Source organism: Notothenia rossii (genome assembly GCF_949606895.1).
Source record: "Notothenia rossii genome assembly, chromosome: 6".
Lineage (NCBI taxonomy): Eukaryota > Metazoa > Chordata > Actinopteri > Perciformes > Nototheniidae > Notothenia > Notothenia rossii.
In genome coordinates this window covers 15,499,795-15,518,805 of record NC_136909.1, presented here as the reverse complement: position 1 = coordinate 15,518,805, position 19,011 = coordinate 15,499,795, and the positions used below count along the sequence as shown (strand labels likewise).

Genomic DNA, 19,011 nt, shown 5'->3' with positions numbered 1-19,011 from the left:
TGATATCTTTGGTAAAACAAATCACTGTATATAAGAGTCCATTTTTGTGTCTTTATTTAAATAAAGTTCACATATGGGTGAAAATGATGTGAATCTGAAAATTGAGACCAGAGTGGCGTATGACTCCCTGATGGCAGCATTACGACACGTTGCCAGCTGCTTTTGACAGGGAGCCACCCGAACATGTCACCGTGCTGTCCTGTGTCTCTAACCCCAGCCAAGGCACAAACACAACACTCAACTCACACACACCCTATATCCCCCCGAGGCCATCACTCACCCGTCATTCTTCGATGCCTCGTAGACCAATCAGGCGCTGTCTCATGAGACGCAGTGTCACACATTTAAGGATGCATGACAAAGTGCTCCTTGATTTCCCAGTGGCCACTGTCTGCAGCCTGCACACGCTTCAAACACGCACAAACGTACACACACATGTGCTCGCACTCACAACATGCTTACATATGTGTTAGAGGATGCTTGTCAAAGCATATTATATCAGCAGTAGATGAAATGCTGAGAGTTTTGCTTAACAGAGGGTGTCTTGGGTCCATTTACAACTATTAAAAACAATCAGATAAATTCAGAATCGTTAATCATTTCAGCCTATTTGAGAGTATTTTTATCAGGTGAATGCCAAATGTAACATTTTCTAAGTTAAGACAACAACTTCCTTCTCAAAACTTTTGAGCCAATGTAGCACTCAGGCACTTTTCTCCCACCATACATCCTACTATAAGTGTAATGAAGCAAACAAGGCCAGCCGCTGGGCACTAAAAGCATGAAGCTTTGATTCATATAAGCTGTTAGGCCATAACCATCCAGCCACCAGAATATTCCAGACCTCTCTTGGTTTGGCTTTGGACCCCGATTCATTCTGCAGCAGGAAAACATCCACGGCCCACCAGAACGCCCCCACCGAGGGAGAGAAGCATCTCTTTGATGTTTGACATTTTCGAACAAGGAAAAAGCTCAGTGGTTGACCTGTGTTCTCTGCATCTCCCCCCCGGTGTTTTTCTCTGTGTGTTTCTCTCTTCTTCCCCTACTCTTTCTCTTATGTGTGTTTGTTGCATTGAGCCAGGCCGAATGATGGGGCGTGTTTGGTACTGCAGAATGGTTTTACTATTAGAATAGAGATGGAGAGAGAAAGGAATTAGTAATAGCAGTAGTCCGTTTAAGTTGTTCAGGTCTCAAAGTTACCTCTACATGACCCACAGAAACAGTGATTTTGTTCAGGGAAAAGGCATTTTGGACCCATTACTTGAGCCATTGTGGTTGTGCACTCATATGAAACAAGGCGGAGAGGATGGGGCTAAAGGCGAGAAAAGGTATAGCTCTAAAGCTCAATCGCAAACATAGCTTTTATGCTGGATGAAAGCCGAACTTCAATTGGTGAGAGCTTTCAGGGTTGTGTATGGGTTGCATTGAAGAAAGGCATACAGTAATGTTAGAAAGCCATTTGTGCCACACTTTTGCACAATTACAGCCTTTTCTCCAAAAATGCGTTGTTTATAATGGGTGACTGAGACAACAATTGCACTGGAGTAGCTTTGATGCTGGGTGCTCTGTGGAGAGTCACGGCACAATGCTCCAAACGTGACAATGAAGAAGAGCATAATCTTCATAAACCAACAGCGAATCGCCTTTTAACCGCCATTGTGTGTAGTGTGTATAATCATGAATAATACTGTATATGTTGCAAGTGTTTCTGTTTTTAGTCTTTGTATTTGTGCGGATGTGTTTGTGTGTGAATATCTTAGGTTTTAGCCTTTTCAAAATAAGCATAAAGTGCAGTAAGACAGACGTCACTCCTTCCACCTAAGTCCTCTATCAATCCCAACCATTTACTGGAGCATTTTCCATATTGACAACTGCCTGATGTCCTGACATCAGCTGTTGCGATGTCCCCATCTTTTCACCAGCTATATGAAACAGTTATTATTTGTTACACAATGCCCGCACTTATCCAAACACCAACACGGTTCTAGGCTTACGTGAGATAAATCAGTCATAAATCAATTTACCAAACCGTATATTCTGAGCTGGCTTTGGCAACCAGGTCTGTTTTGGTAATGGAGTAATCCTTTTTAATAGAAAATACACACACCCACACTGTTCTTTTGACAGAGTTTGATGGATTAGCTTTTCTGCCAAATTCCATGGATGACATCCTGGAGTGGAAATCCAGGTGTGGCGATCCTTTTCTTTATTTATCTTTTTCTGTTCTCAGCGAGCTAGATTGTTCAGACTGTGATATGCCATCAAAGGATAGCGACAGAGACAGAAGATTGTGTTCTTTAATATAGTTGTTTACAACAAAAACAGTGTATTGTAACTACATTTTGGAATATAACTACTCTGCAGTTTCACACAGTAGTACAGTAGTTGTAGTGATCTCCTAAATATTTATATATATTTGAATGATGCTTCTTTTACAAAAACATCTCCCTTTACTCATTCGTTTGCCAGTATACTCAATCATGTTAAATGCAATGCCGCCACTCTAACATGAATGATTCTCATTCTACCAATTATCCACAGAGGTGAACAGTTGAAATGGTTCAGAGCGTAATCTTCCAACAATGGGATTCGTCACCACCATGCTATTTGTCTTTCAACCACCCCTTTCTGCCTTGCTTCAGTTCACCACTACATCCTCGTTTTGATGGATCCACATCTATGGGGGGAGTGGGGGTCACGGTCAGGTGTTGCTCAGGTGCGCCGCAGACAAAGGCAAGAGAGTGCAAGTGAAGCTACTGTGACCATATCTATTTATCTCCAGCCGCCTATGACTAAAACATTGGCTTTGGCCATTACGCAACTCTGTGCTATTTCCTTTAACCAATCGCAAGGCGTGACGTTGGACAGTGAAAGTACCTGTAGCCACGTTACGCCCGGCCTAAGGCGTGACAGGTAGGCCTGTGAGCAATCGACAGGGAACACCTGGGTTGAAAAAAACAGCCACCCAAAACCAGGATCGCACACATTTTTAACTGCTGTCTGAATAGTTTTAAAGTATAAATTAGTTGTTTGGTCTTTTCTCCTTGGATTAGGGCCAATAAAAACAATAGGGATGGTTTAACTCCACTGGTTCATCTCCTTCTCTGGAACCAACTGCATCCTGATGCTGATTTGCTACTGCACCATGTGTTGTGTTATCCAATACATTACAAACGGATATAGGTAAAAAGACACTCCGAAGTGTGCACTTGCAGGACAGACATGTCATAATTGTGAAGGAGTAATACTGACTTGCAGGCACACCTTCTCACACACTTTACACCTAGAGAAGATCACTATCCTGATGATTTATAGATCCTAATATACAATTCTCAGCAGTGCTCTGGATGAGATGTCAGAATTGATGGCATGGAGACTTTTATTACCTGGTATGGTGTGTGTAATTAGGTTAAATAGATGGGGTTGGACACGCATGGTAAAGGCTACATCTTTCACCCCGGCTGGATTTATGGGCCACGCTCCGCTCTCTGAGGTCTGCTCTAATGCACTCATTTGCATGAGAGCACATGTAGCTGATGTGTGTATTACTGTTACGTCAACTGCTAAGCACAATGACAAGGGCCAGCTTATGAATAGTTTGGTTCAACGGTTGGCAACTGCCCGGCCCGCCAACTGCCTATTAGCTATGATATGAAAGCTGCCTGGCAAGTGTTAGATTGATACTTGACACGTCGAACAAAGCTCATTGTCATTATAATTACTATACGTTGAGTCTTAATTTCATGGTCGTCCATATTGCCAGCGTGATAGGACTGTCTGTTACTTACATCTTCAGTAACAGCTGTCTATTCAGCCAGTGTATCCATCCGCCTTTCATATGTTCAACAGTCTCAGAAATAAAGACTTCATAATGACTATAATCGCTTCATGTAATTGTAATGCATAGCTATTGGTACAATTAAACTGTATTTTCTGAAGATACATAGCACTTATTTTTCTTCATCCAGATGTCCAATCAAGTGTAAATCACAGATAAACTAATATCAGAGGACTATATGTGTTATGACCCGTTCATTGAATAGATTTTATAAGGAATCACTTTATACCAGTTACTCTGTCATTTGCTGGAGGGTCCATCCCATCTGTCTGTTAAGGACAAGCAGATAATGAAGTGTATTTGATGAAGTAAGTTGATAATGAGAGCTAGCCGGTCAGCAGTAATGACAGTGTAGGAGTAGAGACAGTGGCAGTAGTAGCCTGCAGTGGTGGATGTTACTGTTCAGACTTTTCTGACCTTCACAGATTCCAGTTTCCCCTCCAATACCCATCATCGGATTGAATCATTGAGGAGGCGTGTGTGCTCGTACTGGCACGTTTATGGGAGTGTGTGTGTACGTGCAAATGTGCCAGAATGATCTCATTCACCAAGGTCTCCCCCTCCTAGTTTGGGGGGAACAAAAAAATTGTCTTGCAAAGAGGGACGTTCACATCCACACGCATTCATGCACACAACCCGCCTCTAACTCCAAGGCCAGGCTATTGGCTTGGAGCATCTGAACCATGTTACGCTAGACACATGCATACACACATACTGTACAGGCCCGTACTCCCATTTCCTTGAACCTGCAGCTACTTGGCTGTGCATCAGGACGAGCTCATTTATCCCTCCATAAGGATGGGGGGTGCATAGCAAAGCAATTTGTCTAATATATCCTCTCTAAATGTATGTCCATCCAGCTGTATTTATTTTTTATCCTGCATTTATTCTCTTTTACTCTCTTTTTATTCCCTTCCCACCTCCTAATACACTACTTCACGCTCACCACTTTCTCCCTGTTCCACTCTTCCTCTCCCAGCCTACCCCCCCCCCCCCCCCCCTACCCTCCCAGGCTAGGAGACACCATAGAGGGGTCTGCTGAAGACAGGGCCCATTGACAGGCCAGAGTGGCAGTAACTTATTGTCTATTGATGGAGTGTGACAAATCATGTGGGAACGCAGGGGTGCATGGCAGTGAGAGCCAGGGTGTTGAGTACGTGAGTGTGCCTGCGTGTGTGCGTGCACCTCAGATGTGTGTGTCTGTGTATGTGCCCGCATGTGTTTGTGCCTTTTTGTGTCTATGCCTGTGTGTGTGTTTGAGCGTAACGTCTTAGTGTGAGGCAGGCGGGCATAGCCGGGACCCTTCACAGCTCATTTAGCCTAAATGGGGCCACCTGGGTGGTGAGGGAGCTCAGCAGGGCGGCCCTGGCCCTCTGGAGCCCTGCTGACAGCCCCCAAATATAGGGGCTCCGTCGGCCTATTAATCAACGCAGCCACTCTGACAAATCACCACAACTATGACCTAATGAGAAGGGGAGAGAGGAAGGAGGGAAAGTAAAGAGGTAGAGACATAAAAGAGGAGGTGGAGGGGCCCATGGTGTAAAGGGACAAAGGTGCAGGGGGTGTAAGCATGGAAGCTAAGAAGTGACAGAGCGCCAAGGCTTAATGAAAAGGAAATGAAAGAAGGAGCGGCCTGACACAGTGACTTGTAGTGCTTGCCATGGGGGTTAGCCACGAGGTAATGAGAGGAGAACGCAGTTGTCATCCGAAGCTGATCCGGGGTTCTTCAGTCCTACTCACAACAAACCAATTGATTTGTTATGAAAGAGCAAATCATGCACTCCAAAATGCTGCAGAGTGGATTAGCTCATCCGCCACTGGAAAATAATTTAGACTACAAATACTTTCTCGACACTTTTTTTGCAGATGCTTCAGAGCAAATTAGAAGTGAGAAGACATTTGAGTTTGAAAGCAAACAACATTGATGTATGTCTCCTTCTCTGGTTCCCACCCTGAGGTGAGCTAGCATCTAATCTCTCCACTACCAATCTCAGGTCCAAATCACATTAACCGGGATCAGAGGTGAAACTGGAGCTTTTCAACAGCAGCCTGTTCTCACTAATGAACCCCCATGGCCATCCACTGCATATTACAGCCACACAGAGTGAGGGGGAGAAACTTTTTTGCAATAATCATTATGTAATTGCGCCATGCCTGGGTTCCCATTGCCCTGACATTTTGAAAGCTCGATAGCAATATCTTTATGCTTCTCTAAAGGGAATATGTTTGGAATGGCTGTACTGTATATGATTGATGGTTTTCTGAGGCTAAGCAATCTACTTTATTGTAATTATATAGTTTAGTGTCCGTCTGAAGTTTATTCTAGACAATACTAGTTTATTTGCGATTCGTTTTTTTTTTCAGAACCCAGATTTACCTGACTGACCTTGACTTTGTTTTTATAAGTTACCCACTTGTAAAGTCACTTAATCAGGACAATACAACTCCAACGTTCACCTAATTCCAACACCTTTCTAAGAATCTTCACAACATCTGCATCGAACAGAAGTTTACTATTTTGTGGCCAATTAATATGCAGCTGACCACTGAACACTATAGTGAATATTCAAAAGCAGCACCTTCTTATTGACTTGTATCTGTCTGCTGTGCTGTCCAGCCATGGGATCTATGTGATAAACTAAGCCCAGCCTGTCTGCTCCATCGACTGGCCCAGGATGGAAGGCCCACAGAGAGGATGCACAACTGCATGCTCCTTCCATCCATTACCTAGTTATGGTAACGCAACATGGCATGAGCTTCTGAGTCTGTTAAACAAAAAACCCCATCCACACGTTCATAAGTAAACACACACAATCCGTTCACGATTCACGCTGGCTCATTGATAAAGGTATAATCCTGATATGTGTGTGCCATCCCCTAAGGACGCTTCACAGCTTGTACGAAAGGCATCTGTTTGCTCAAGGTGACTAAACTAAGACACTTTGGAAATGGATTAGCCCTATTTGTTCTGCTTTGTGTTTTTCTGATGCTGCTTTGGAATCAGCAGTTGGTGCTTTTGCTTGCTTTCTCAATCAGTTGTTGGTGAAAATGATACAGTTTCAGATGATGCCTTTGTTTGCTCATTTAAACTAGCTCTTTTTATGTTGTATTACAGTTGAATGATATAAACACTCGTGAATCAAAATACACTGATTATAAGGATTAAATCTGTCTTCTGATCCAATGTACGGACAATTACTGTACCACCCCCTACAGCAGCTGCAGCTACAGTACAACATGCTCCCCGAATGCAAAGTGAGAGAGATAATTCATGTATAGTAAGATGAATACTACATATAACAAACTTTATATATAAAGTGCATTCTCACTTTTGCAATGGATATAACGCCTGCCTGTTCCATGTATTGTCACTACATTGTTTGTGTCAGTATATTGATGCCACTCTATTTGTGACTCTAATTCCTCGACATTTACTGTATTTGGGGAATAACATAAATCCGATTTATTTTCAAAATGAAATCCATCTTTGTCAGTGTAATGTTATTTTGCCTGGATTTTAATTAAGGCCTTTGTGATGATCCTGCCTCTGTCCTACTTTCTTTACTCCCCACTGATTCAATCTCATGGCAAATTCTTATTGACATGTGGGCAAGGTCACCGGGGAACAAATGTCAACTTTTTAACAATTTTCTCTCAAAAGAGACCAAATGATTGATGTCATCTGACATTTAGTGTTGATGATGGCAGCCTCAGCCAGTAAAGTAGTGTGTTAGTGCCCCTCACCTCCTTTTATGACTCGCTATACAGCGCGCTAGTACATTAATGTCAATAATGTGCTTAGCTTGTTCGAGCACATTAGTGCAAGAAAGAAATGCAAGTGTGGCTCTGTACAGTGCAAATGCAAAGCAGGGAAAACTTGCATGGATAAAGGTCTAAAAAAAAAAAAGAAGTCTACTCGGTTTGTTAAGCTTGCATTAGTTGTCTTTTGTGATATCAGTGCCTGGAACCAAATCATGAATGATGATGTTACCTCGCTCTTTTCATAGAATTTGACAATGTTTGTATTTTCTTTCTGTGAAAAATGCTACACTGCCAGAGGGCTGTGTGTAAGTGTGTGAGTGTGTGCATGTTTGCTCTCCCGAGTTGACAATAGACCTTTACAGCATCAAATCCCTACAAGGTGAGGCACAACTCAAAAACATCTTTTCATCGCCTTCCTTATCTCTTTCACACTGCTGTTGGCAGCAAGAAGAAGAAAAAACTGAGAGAGGAAGCATTATAATTTTATTATTAGGACAGAGGGGGTAAAATAGAGCACATGCGATAAGGATCTAGAGATTAGGATGGAGCAGAACAATAAATTATGCAAAGTGTTTGAAAACACATACAGCTATAATTAAGTGCCATTTGATTTTAAATGAGGTGACAGCAAGGATTTATTTATCTCCTTAACCCCCTAAAACCTCCATTAGCATGGTAGAAAATGAACTGTTTGAACTGGTAAGAGAACAAGGCACTGATCTGATAAACAATAATACACACACACACACACACACACACACACACACACACACACACATATAAAGGAAGGTGAGATCAATGTCTGCATGGACTAATCAGTTCATTGCAGGCCCCGCAAAACTACGGGAGCCCATAGCTAATAATGTCATTATGAATGGCTGCTGTATTTACAGGATGGCCCTCGGTGAGGATTTCCACACCAACTAGTGTTGGTTGGTTCCAGTCGGTTGGTTCAATCATTTACCCACACTGTACAACTATCGACAGGAATTGTTTTTTGTTGAAATAAAAGTTTTATTAGATGATTTAGATTATTTGGGTACAGGATGCAGTTTTTTTTTGTCCCAAGCATTTCCCCCTTCAGGAGAGGAATGTGACAACACCTTCTAATGCTTTTGTTTGGAGTTACATTATAGCATGCATGAAATAAATATCTGTGATTGGTCAGGTATAGCTTTGAAACAGCGACTCTTGATTTGGTGCGCTGCAGTGTGGATACTGAACCGTATGAAAAGTTATACGGAGTCCACAGACTTAATAACAATTATGGAAACTTTAAATGCATGTTGTTTCATAGCTGTGAATTTGGTCTTGTCTTTAGACTTAACTTGTGACATTACCCTCAATGTGGTCTTTTGATTTGTGAGAAGGTTGCAGTGTCGTCAATTTTATTCCAACATATCTGCTTGTTCTTCAGCCCGATCTCTCACCATTAAATCAACCGTACTAGCAACTTGCTCAACTAAGCCACAACAGCATCCATAAAAAAGTAGAACATGCTGAAATATGCAATTTATTCATAGTGGCTATGGAAATGATGTATAGCGTGGTTTGAATAGAAGTTTTGCCAGATCAATGTCTAAGAGCGAGGCCTTTGTCTAAGAAAGTCACAGTCTCTCAACCCTCAGCTCCTTAGTAGATTTCACAGTTTATATTATGCACAAATGACAAAGAGAACATACTGAATAAGTAATAGGCTATTTCCTGGTAGCACATTGAGGTGAAATCACAACGAACATCTTTTTTTTCCCGCTCTGTATGCTGTTCAGTGGGGAGATTGCATGAGTGAATGCTTGTTCTCAGTGTTTGTGCATGTGTGTGTGAAGAGGGCACAATCTAAAGCTACTGACTGTTTATCTGAATCAGCTTTGTTCATTAATTCATGGGTGATATTTTATGCATCTGGTGACAAAGTTTAGAGAAGTAGAACCAAACACAAGACACTGTGGGCGATGGGAGGCTTCCATGATTGTTCTGTAAAGGAATAAGTTGAGGAGGTTGCAAATCTTCTGGCGGCGGATTAAGTTGGACTGGTCAGTAAACGGTTTGAAAAGGATTGCGGAGAAATGCTGATAAAAGAAGCAATGACTCACATGCTGGAGACAGTTAGGTTTCGTGTGGTGATTGTCTGCAAAGTAAGGCTGATTACTGAAGAGAAGGTGGTTCTTTGAAGGAAACTGGTGGACCAAGGCTGGAAAAAAGCTTCCAGGTATCAGAAAAACGTGTTTATTCAGAAACAAATAGCAATGAGATCATCAGGGGAAACTTGATGAACTGATGTGCCTTGAAAGACTGGAAGCATTAGAAGAAATCGAGGAGCAATCAGAGAAACTGCTTGGATTAAGGCAATCTATAAATAACAGGAGGTGGCATGTTGTGCAGAAAACACAGTCCATAACATTTCGGGTTGGTTTGAGGCTTTGTCTTTCTCCATATTAAGCTTTTGTATGTGCACATTTATATGCGTATGTGCGCCATTTTCCCCAAAGTAACAGTCTGCTCATTCTCCGCTAGTTTTATGTCCTTCGTGCTACTTACTTTCTCTCTCTTTGGCTCATGGGGGAAGTCAGATTGCCTCTGCTGAGATTTTTGATCCCAGAAACCTGCAGGCACACTGGAGCCACTAACAGGTACGCCTACCTACCTGTCTTCCAGGCTGACTTACTGACTGCCCTACTAACTTAGCATCCCCTCGTTACTGCAGTAGCTTACAGGAGGGAGGGGATGGAAGGGGGCTGAGGGGGGTCATGAGGAATATGGGGTATATAATGGTAGGCTGTCATGCTCAGATAAGCATCTGTTTTAAAAAAAAGTATCATTTTAGTCCTGTCAAAAGATCAGAGTGTAACATCAGAAACGCATTAATGAAAGACATAGATGCTGGTCAGATGGACAAGATTTATTTCAAGTCGCTTCTTCTTAGAAATAATTGTTGTGCCACATGTGTTGTGAGTTTGAGAGGCGGTGTCAAACAGCTGTCTGACATACACAGGACACGGCTGACTGGTGCATAGGTGGTTGGCTCCCTTAATGAAGGGCCTTGCTGTAATGATTCACAGTAGCTCAGGTGAGGGAGGTCACACACACACACACACACACACACACACACACACATACACACACACACACACACACACACACACACACACACACACACACACACACACACACACACATAGGCTCGAACACATGCTCACATTTCTCCATGTCACAACCTCCTCTTGGGTGCTGTTTCAGTGAAAGGTGCCAGCCTGCTCAGCTAAGCTCCTAACAAGAGCCAAACACTCTGGAAACTGAAGAGTAAGAAAAGAAAGGTGAGGTGAGGGGGGGAGAAAGGGAGGTGAGGAAGGGAGATAAGAGGAGCAGAGAGCTGTCAACCTCCTGGGACATGTGGGGAGCTCAGTGTCTATGTGGATCAGTCAGCTACTCTGCTGCACTGACCAGCACACATTGGCTGTGTGGATTTGGCAGGTGTTTGGTTATTTGCTGTTGTCTGCATGTAATAATACATACTCAAACAGTATGGATCCTAAATTGGACCTCACCTTGTCAAACACAAACAAGGCCCCTCACCTCTTTCTCCCTGGAGCAATATTTGATAGATCTTACCCACAGAAGCACAGCGAGCCTATTTGAGGAATGTACCAAACTGTGTCCAATAGACTAGTACTCACAGTCACACTACGGTGGACAAGCAGCCTAACGATGTCTGAAATACCAGGACAACTGCTATGATATGCTGTGATAATTGCTACCCTCCTGTCCGTAGTACAAATAAATGTGGAATCGGTGGGCAAACACATTAATATGGAAATGTCTACATTAATTCGGAGCATGGTCTAAATTATTCAGTAATTAAGCCACTGCAAATTTACACAAACTTTCCCCCTGGATGACTGGAGAGACTAGTGAGGATTTGAAATATGTGGTCACATGATGTGAATGCAGAGTCATTTCAGTCAGTGAATTCAGGCACTGCTTAAAATGTGGTTGTACAGGCTCCGCTCTCATATGAAATGTGTATGGCTATCGAGATTTTACTTGGCCACCTTAGCTGAACTGACTGTTAACTAATATCAGCATGTTAGCATTAGCCTTCATTGAGCACTGCAGATGCTTAAAATTACTTTCTGAAATGCAGGTGTCAATGGTGAAATAAGCCGACAAATAACTAAAACATTCTAAATAAAAACAGCTGACTAACAATGAGTACACAACCAAAATCGAATTTACTTACATTAGTGATAAATCAACAGGTAACTGAGACATACAGTTAAGTACACCATCCTTTTAGAATGTTATTTTCACTACAGATGTATAACACTTTCTATTTCCCTCTGTCTCTCTCTGGGTTTGGATTCCTCAGGATTAATGTGTGTGTGTGTGTGTGTGTGTGTGTGTGTGTGTGTGTGTGTGTGTGTGTGTGTGTGTGTGTGTGTGTGTGTGTGTGTGTGTGTGTGTGTGTGTGTGTGTGTGTGTGTGTGTGTGTGTGTGTGTGTGTGTGTGTGTGTGTGTGTGTGTGTGTGTGTGTGTGTGTGTGTGTGTGTGTGTGTGTGTGTGTGTGTGTGTGTGTGTGTATTCTATTTAAGGAAAAGGCCCTTTGTGTCCTGTGATGTGCTGGACTTATCATTTCTTGGATTTGGAGTTTAAACCACAGTGTGTTTGAAGTTGTGTGTTTGTGTGTGGCTCGGCGCAAGCACTTGTGAGTATGTCTGTGTGTGTGTGAGCATGCATGCCCCTGAGCCTGGGTGTGTGTCTAAGCCAAAGCACGTACAAGCGTGTCAACTTGTGTAACTGTGGATGTCCTTTCAAAGGGCCTTCACAGATCTGTCCGGGGCCCTTTGATCAGGCCTTCTATGACTCGCCTGCTCTCGACGGGCTGCGTGCTGGGTGGGAGACAAGGCTTTTTGGACATGGATGAGACTGGATTTAACCCACACATTTATACGCACACACAAACCTAAGCATCGACGCATAAAACCACATATTGAAGAATTTAGATAATGGCTTACTGACATTTACAATAGTGGTGAATCACTCAAATGTGATAATGTATGTTTTAAAAAGACGCAGTGAACATAATATGCAACGATGCAGATGTGTGTGTAAGATTGTGTGTGTGCATGCCTTTGTATAAGTCAAAGTGTTATCACAAAGTTAGAAAGTAATACAAATAATACGCATCTCTAAAGGATTCGTTCTGAGTTGGTGAGTAGCTGCAATTTCAATTTTGTCATCCTACCAAGTATTGTATTACTGCATTGTTGATATAGTCATTTGCATTGGTCTATATTGAAAGCAGCAGCTGCAGAGTAAATCTACCGATTCATGTTTACTTGAAAAAAGATTTGCTTTGATATCCCGTGTTTGTGTCTCCTGCTGATTAAGTGTGTGCCTTGTAGCTTTTGAGAGGACATCAGTTTGGATTGAGATGGATCTCAGGTAGGGTCTAATACTGAGTGGCATCACCGCACCACACGGACATACTGTAGACCTGACACTGAATTGATCTGACAATAGAATGGATCAGTGTTGCCGCTAGTAAGTCAGAAGGTAGAGCATAATCCCCTCTGTCAAGTCTCTGTCTCGTCAATATTCAAATCCAGCCGGCTGTCCAATGGCTGTCAGTTACAATCTCCCTCTGGCTCATGGCCTAGCACAGGCACATATCCAAATTGAATTGGAAGTTTGGCTTCTCAATGGGAATCGAGTCTAAAAGATGACCCTCCTGCCCTGTATTGTTGACTTGTCAGTTGCCCCAACTGGACTATATTCTAATGTACAATATCTATTCTCAATTTTTCCCTTTTTTGTGTTTCCCTAAGTGGCTTTTCATTTTGCTTTTAGTTTTTGTATAGCCGTTGTCTACCTCTGATTTTTTTTCACTTGAATGTCAGAGGTGATTTCAAGGAACCATGTAGATTGAGATAAAATATTTGGACAGGTTGTCTCGCAAATTGTGACTTTGCTTTCTGATGAATTTAGCCCCAAAATGGCTCCTGACTATGTCTTTGTGCTCTCTCCTGTAATGACGTATTCCCTTACATTCTGCCTCTTTGTAACACACAAGGCCATGTGTTGTAAGCGTGAAATAAGATAGTATGGACTTCTGCTAAATTATATATCCTTCCACCAATCCCCCTTTCCCCTTTTTTTACACATCACCTGAAATCAGAAAGAAGGAGCTGCTTGAATTTTGAAAAGTTGTTGTGGTCAGGCTGAAAAGGTTTATCTATTGCATGCTTTCTCTGGGGAGGACTGCTCACTCTGAGCTGTCTAGAATGTAGTTGTTTCATAAATCGCAAGTCTTGATACATTGATGCACGTCTCTTTTTTCAGAGGGTGAATGTGAGTGTCTTGGTTAGTGCGCGATTCTCTTGTCAGTTATGAACCCATTCTGTGATGTGGACTGCTGAGAAAAGTTCATTCTTTACAGAGAAACTAATTCATGTTTTTGTATATTTCCAGGTGTTTACCCCAAATGAGTTGCTTGAAGATGTGTAGACATGTCAAATAATGTTCTTTCACTCAAAGTTACCTGACTACAGATCTAAAACAGAAAGTGGTTCTCACTAGGGTGAAAATGATGGGGGACATTTAACCATAGCCTCTCTTTCTCTCTGAATCTCTCTCTCTTGTTCAGTCCCTCTCCTCCTACTACTGTGACACATGTCGCCCTGGCTTGCCTGGAAAGGCCTGACCTTTGGAAAGTTTAGCACTTTAAATATTTAGGCTTGGGTTATGATGGATCCTCCAGGCCCCGCGGCAATGTGCGAAGCCTCTGATTAGGGCTGCTGTCAGAGTCATTTAGCCGAGTGTCTGGCTGTCGGTGGCGCTCTCTGTTTGACAGGCGAGCCTTTTAAACAAACAGCGGTCCCAGTGGCAGAGCAGGCAGGGCACCCAGCGCAGCACAAACACCCAACACTCTGAGAGAAACCACTCAGCCCACTGACAGCTGCAGAGGAAACCACTGGCCACTGTCTCTCATGATCTTCCAGGCACTTTGTTGCTTTCTTTCACACAGTCTATACTTGTACCTCTGCCTGTTTTCATTTTGTCTCTGTTCCTTTTTGCTCCTCTCTGTCGATATGTTTTTTTCATCAGAGTTTACACCTGGTCTTTGTTATGCTCCGTCTCTGCAAGCTGCTGAAATCAAACATTAAAGTTTCATCTGTGGTGTGTGTTGAGTAAGATTTAGTAAGGTAGGTGATTGCCAGATCATCTCTGAGCAGGGCTTATGCTCTTAATTTGTCAAACATCCCTACTTATTATCGGCTGAAAAATCAGGATGGATGCTCGCTGCCTTGTGTCTGCATCGTCCCGTGATTAGGACAGCTTACATTGATGTTCATGTTGAAATACATCTGAGCCAGCCTTTTCATCTCATTCTGAGACAATCTCCCGTGGCATCAATCCTGTAAATATATGAGTCTTAATATGTGTGTCCTATTCTGTATTCAGAGGAAGAGCCAAGTCAGCAGCTCCAGTATTAATGCATGAGAAATGAGTAGAGCCCATAAGAATTAAAGGGTAAGACTCCCCTTATTAAGATGTAAATTCTGAGGAAAACTTGCAGAAATGAAGATACAGGGAAGTTATTGTCAACTTTAGCCTACTTATGCATTTCTAAGAGGCATTGTTATACACACAGCAAAGCACCTTGTGTATTTTGTTGGCTCATTTTCAGCACGAGATCAACCAATCTCAACGAATATGTAACCTATACTTTACGGAACAATTCACACTTTTGGCAACATTATCTAGTGACAATATACATGGCAACTATCGTGGTAATTCAATCTCTGTCTGTGTGTGCTCCCTCTGCTTTTTCTCCCTCTCTACCTCTTTCTCATTTCAAATTTGCACTTAACACCTTCCTGGGGAAAGGCTTCTCATTCATCAACGGTGTTTGTCCCGGTGACAAGCAGGGCGCCTCCTGCATATCAATATCAGCTAAGACAATGCTGAGCCTGTAACCTTCAGCTAAATGTCATTCTGCTTAATCCTATTTGAAAATTAAACATTGAAAAACCTTTAGCGTACCTTCCTGTCTTCCTTCCTCTCTCACTCCCTCCTTTATTGGCCGTTCCTATAGCTGTCTGCTCTCCCTCACCCCCTTCCTGCTCGAGTTTCGCAAACTGTGTGACATTTGTATTGTATTGTTTGTTTGAGTGTTTGTATCCCATAATGGTTATTTAGAAGAACTGATTTTAATTTTATGTCACTGATAAAATAATATAGGGGCAATTTGTCTGCCCCTTGTAGTCATCTACATGATTCCTCTACGCAGAGACAGCCATCATCAAAGAGGCAGACTTAACTACTTCTCCCTTTGTTCTACTCACTCTGTGATGGATGTAAAAAAAAAAAGAAATCCAGAAATGTGTGACCAAAGTTGTTTGTTGAAGGAGAACAGAGTCAAATGAGAGGAAACCTCTTTGTCAAAGCAGCATATTTACCAAAACAGATCCTCCCCTTACAGATGGTAATTACTGCACTGACAGTGGTTAGCAAGCAGAGGAAGAAGATGTCTAATTTATCCACATACACACTGTAGCAGAGGCTGAAACTTCATCAGACTTCTCTGCATTACGAGGCCGCCTTCTTAGTATGCATTAAACACATTTTTGATATAGTTGGTGTTTTTTCTTCTTACACAGATTTACAACGCACACACAGCATATCTATATGGTACATGTTTGAAGATACTGTGAGGAATCTGAGGGGAGGGAGAGGAGGGAAGACAGGATAAAAGGAGACGTGGAGATTGCAATGAAAATGCAATCATTTTCAGTGGGACAGATATAATTCTCCTTTGGAGAGGGTGTGATGCGGCAGCTCAAAGACAGCCTTCAGCCAGCTCTCTCTATGGGTTTGATTGACCACAGTTGCTCGTCAAGAGACGCCATTGAAATACTCAGAGTCAATTGCAACGTGCCTACCCATGGATTATCATATTGAAGCCCTTCATTCACTCTGGAGCTCGAAGAATTATAAATGATTATGGAAAGACACACTGTAAAAAGTGTTTAAACACGATTGAGAAGCATCCACATGTGAGGAGTAATTTCTTCCATGCTGAAAATGTGTCACCCAGACAGGGTTGATATGAAGTTCAACAGTTGTTATACCAGGACTGAACCTCAGTTACCTTCAAATTCACGGAAAGGGGGAAAACACCGAGAATTACGGAGAGCCAAACTATTTTGGTTCCATTTTGTTCTGTTTCAATGTCGTCTAAAACCCATAAAAACAATGTGTATGTGTGTTTGCTTTGTGTGAGTCCAAAAGTCTGATAATGATTATGATTATTTTATCACATAAAAGATTAGGTAAACTCCCATGTAAGAAGTTAAATGTGGCTTATCAAGCATAGGGAGTTTGTCTGTGGTGTGTGTGAGAGTTATTATTTTGTCTAACAGACTTGGAATTAAAACAACTTACGTTGTGTCTCTCTATGCTTTCCAGGTGGGAGATGCAGAAGGATGCAGAGCTGGAAGACGGAGAGAAATGTATTGTAGAGGAACTTCAGAAAGCCTATTTTGTTTGCTGCTGCAGCCCAGGGACGCAGGACTGTCCCGGAGCTGATGAGACACTCGCAGAGCAGACCCAGGGGGAAACACAACAATCCGATAAAAGTGCTGCCCAATAACACTGCATGCAGTTGGATTTTTTTTTTTATCACGTTGTAAATGTTTTCTTGTAATACTAAGTTGCAGCTCTCAAGGTAGTATAATCTGTGTGTGTGTGTGTGTGTGTGTGTGTGTGTGTGTGTGTGTGTGTGTGTGTGTGTGTGTGTGTGTGTGTGTGTGTGTGTGTGTGTGTGTGTGTGTGTGTGTGTGTGTGTGTGTGTGTGTGTGTGTGTGTGTGTGTGTGTGTGTGTGTGTGTGTGTGTGTGTGTGTGTGTGTGTGTGTGTGTGTGTGTGTGTGTGCACTGTACGCAGCAAGTTTGAATATGTGTGTGCAGGAAAATACGAGTGAGAGAGCGGACAAAAAACTGTGGAACAACCAAAAGTCTGAGGCAGACGTTGGCTCCCTCTTTATGCACACGTCTCAGACATACTCTCTGAGCTTTTCTGTGCTGCTTCAGACATTTCATCTTTTTGGAGCACACCTCCATAAATCAGTTCTGGGAAATAGAGAGCCTGGATTTGTTTGCCTGGGACAAGATGGGACTGTGTGATCACTGTTGGTAGTTGAAGTTTTTAGTTTTTTTGCGAGACAGTGAGTGTAAAGACATTGGTGTCAGCATACTTTCTCCTGCTTCCTAAAAGCAAACATCAAATATTAAAGTGTGGAAGCAAGATGATGTATGTTTTGATTACAGCGTGTCCCAAAAATCTTTCCCACAATGTAATATCAGTCAGTATTTTGTGAAAACTGTGAAAACATTTATTTTATGTGTTATAAGATGGCTTAGTATACTTTTCCAGATTTGTCCATATTTTGTAATTTATGAGTTGGAGAATGTTTTAGAATTAAACATGAAAATAAAACCATATTCTTACTTATACCATTGAACAAACTTCAGTCACCGATCAATCTGTGTGATCTCTGTGCAGTCAATAATGTATGATAATTTATTACTATGTAGTAAGCATTCTTAAATACTCGTGGTATATCTGATGTTCAGATGAGGATTAAACCACCCAAATGATACTCTTTTCATTAAAAATAATATCATTTCAACTCACATAGGCTACTGCACACCCTGTGCAATTCCTTCGAGAGAGCTGTAAAAGGATTCCTGCTCCAAAGAGAGTTGTTCCTTCCTTTAACTAGATAAGATTAATGCAAATGTAGCAAGATTGCAATCGGAAAACCACTTAGAGAATACAAAAGACAACAAAATGGTTAGCAAGCAAATTCTGCCTATGCATCTTAACAAAGGCTAAAAGGCAGCAAAGCATGATGAGTCGTTGTACATGTATTGTATTTGATATAACAATTAAACCTTGTTTGTGTTGCAGTAAAAATAGTTTTTAACTCGCCAAACTGTTATTGTAAGATAACTGTTTTCTGTCAAAGAAATGCTTTGATCTCTTTCTTTTCATCCCTCGCCATCCCTCCTAAGTAAGCACCTGTAAGGTTATCCTTTTGTATTTCCATTGGGTGAGATTTAGAAGACAGCTGTCAGAAAAGCTGACGGTATAATTCACAACAAATCATTACAAAGAATGATTCATCACAAAGAATAAACGGAATATTCTATTATACAGTTTTCATTTGGGGATTATCAAAGCTACATAAACATTTTAGAGCTCATCATGACATATGCATGCAGGATAAACAGCCGCAGCATTTGGACTCCTCTGATTTCCATTTCAATTGATTACCCACAGTATATTAGTCCATTATGCACAGCAAACTATCACAGAAGACACATGTTGGTTTTATTTCTATGTTCATCC

General features: G+C 41.9%; 1 protein-coding gene across 1 annotated transcript in view; it reads left to right on the top strand.

The window, feature by feature from the left end:
- Positions 1-18,564, top strand: part of kiaa0825 (KIAA0825 ortholog) — a 112,605-nt gene extending 94,041 nt beyond the window's left edge. Inside the window, exon 23 of the mRNA XM_079688407.1 lies at positions 17,069-18,564. Within this exon, the coding sequence (XP_079544533.1) occupies positions 17,069-17,252 (184 nt within the window). The 3' untranslated portion in view covers positions 17,253-18,564. The remainder of the gene's footprint in view (positions 1-17,068) is intronic.
- Positions 18,565-19,011: the final 447 nt, after the last annotated feature.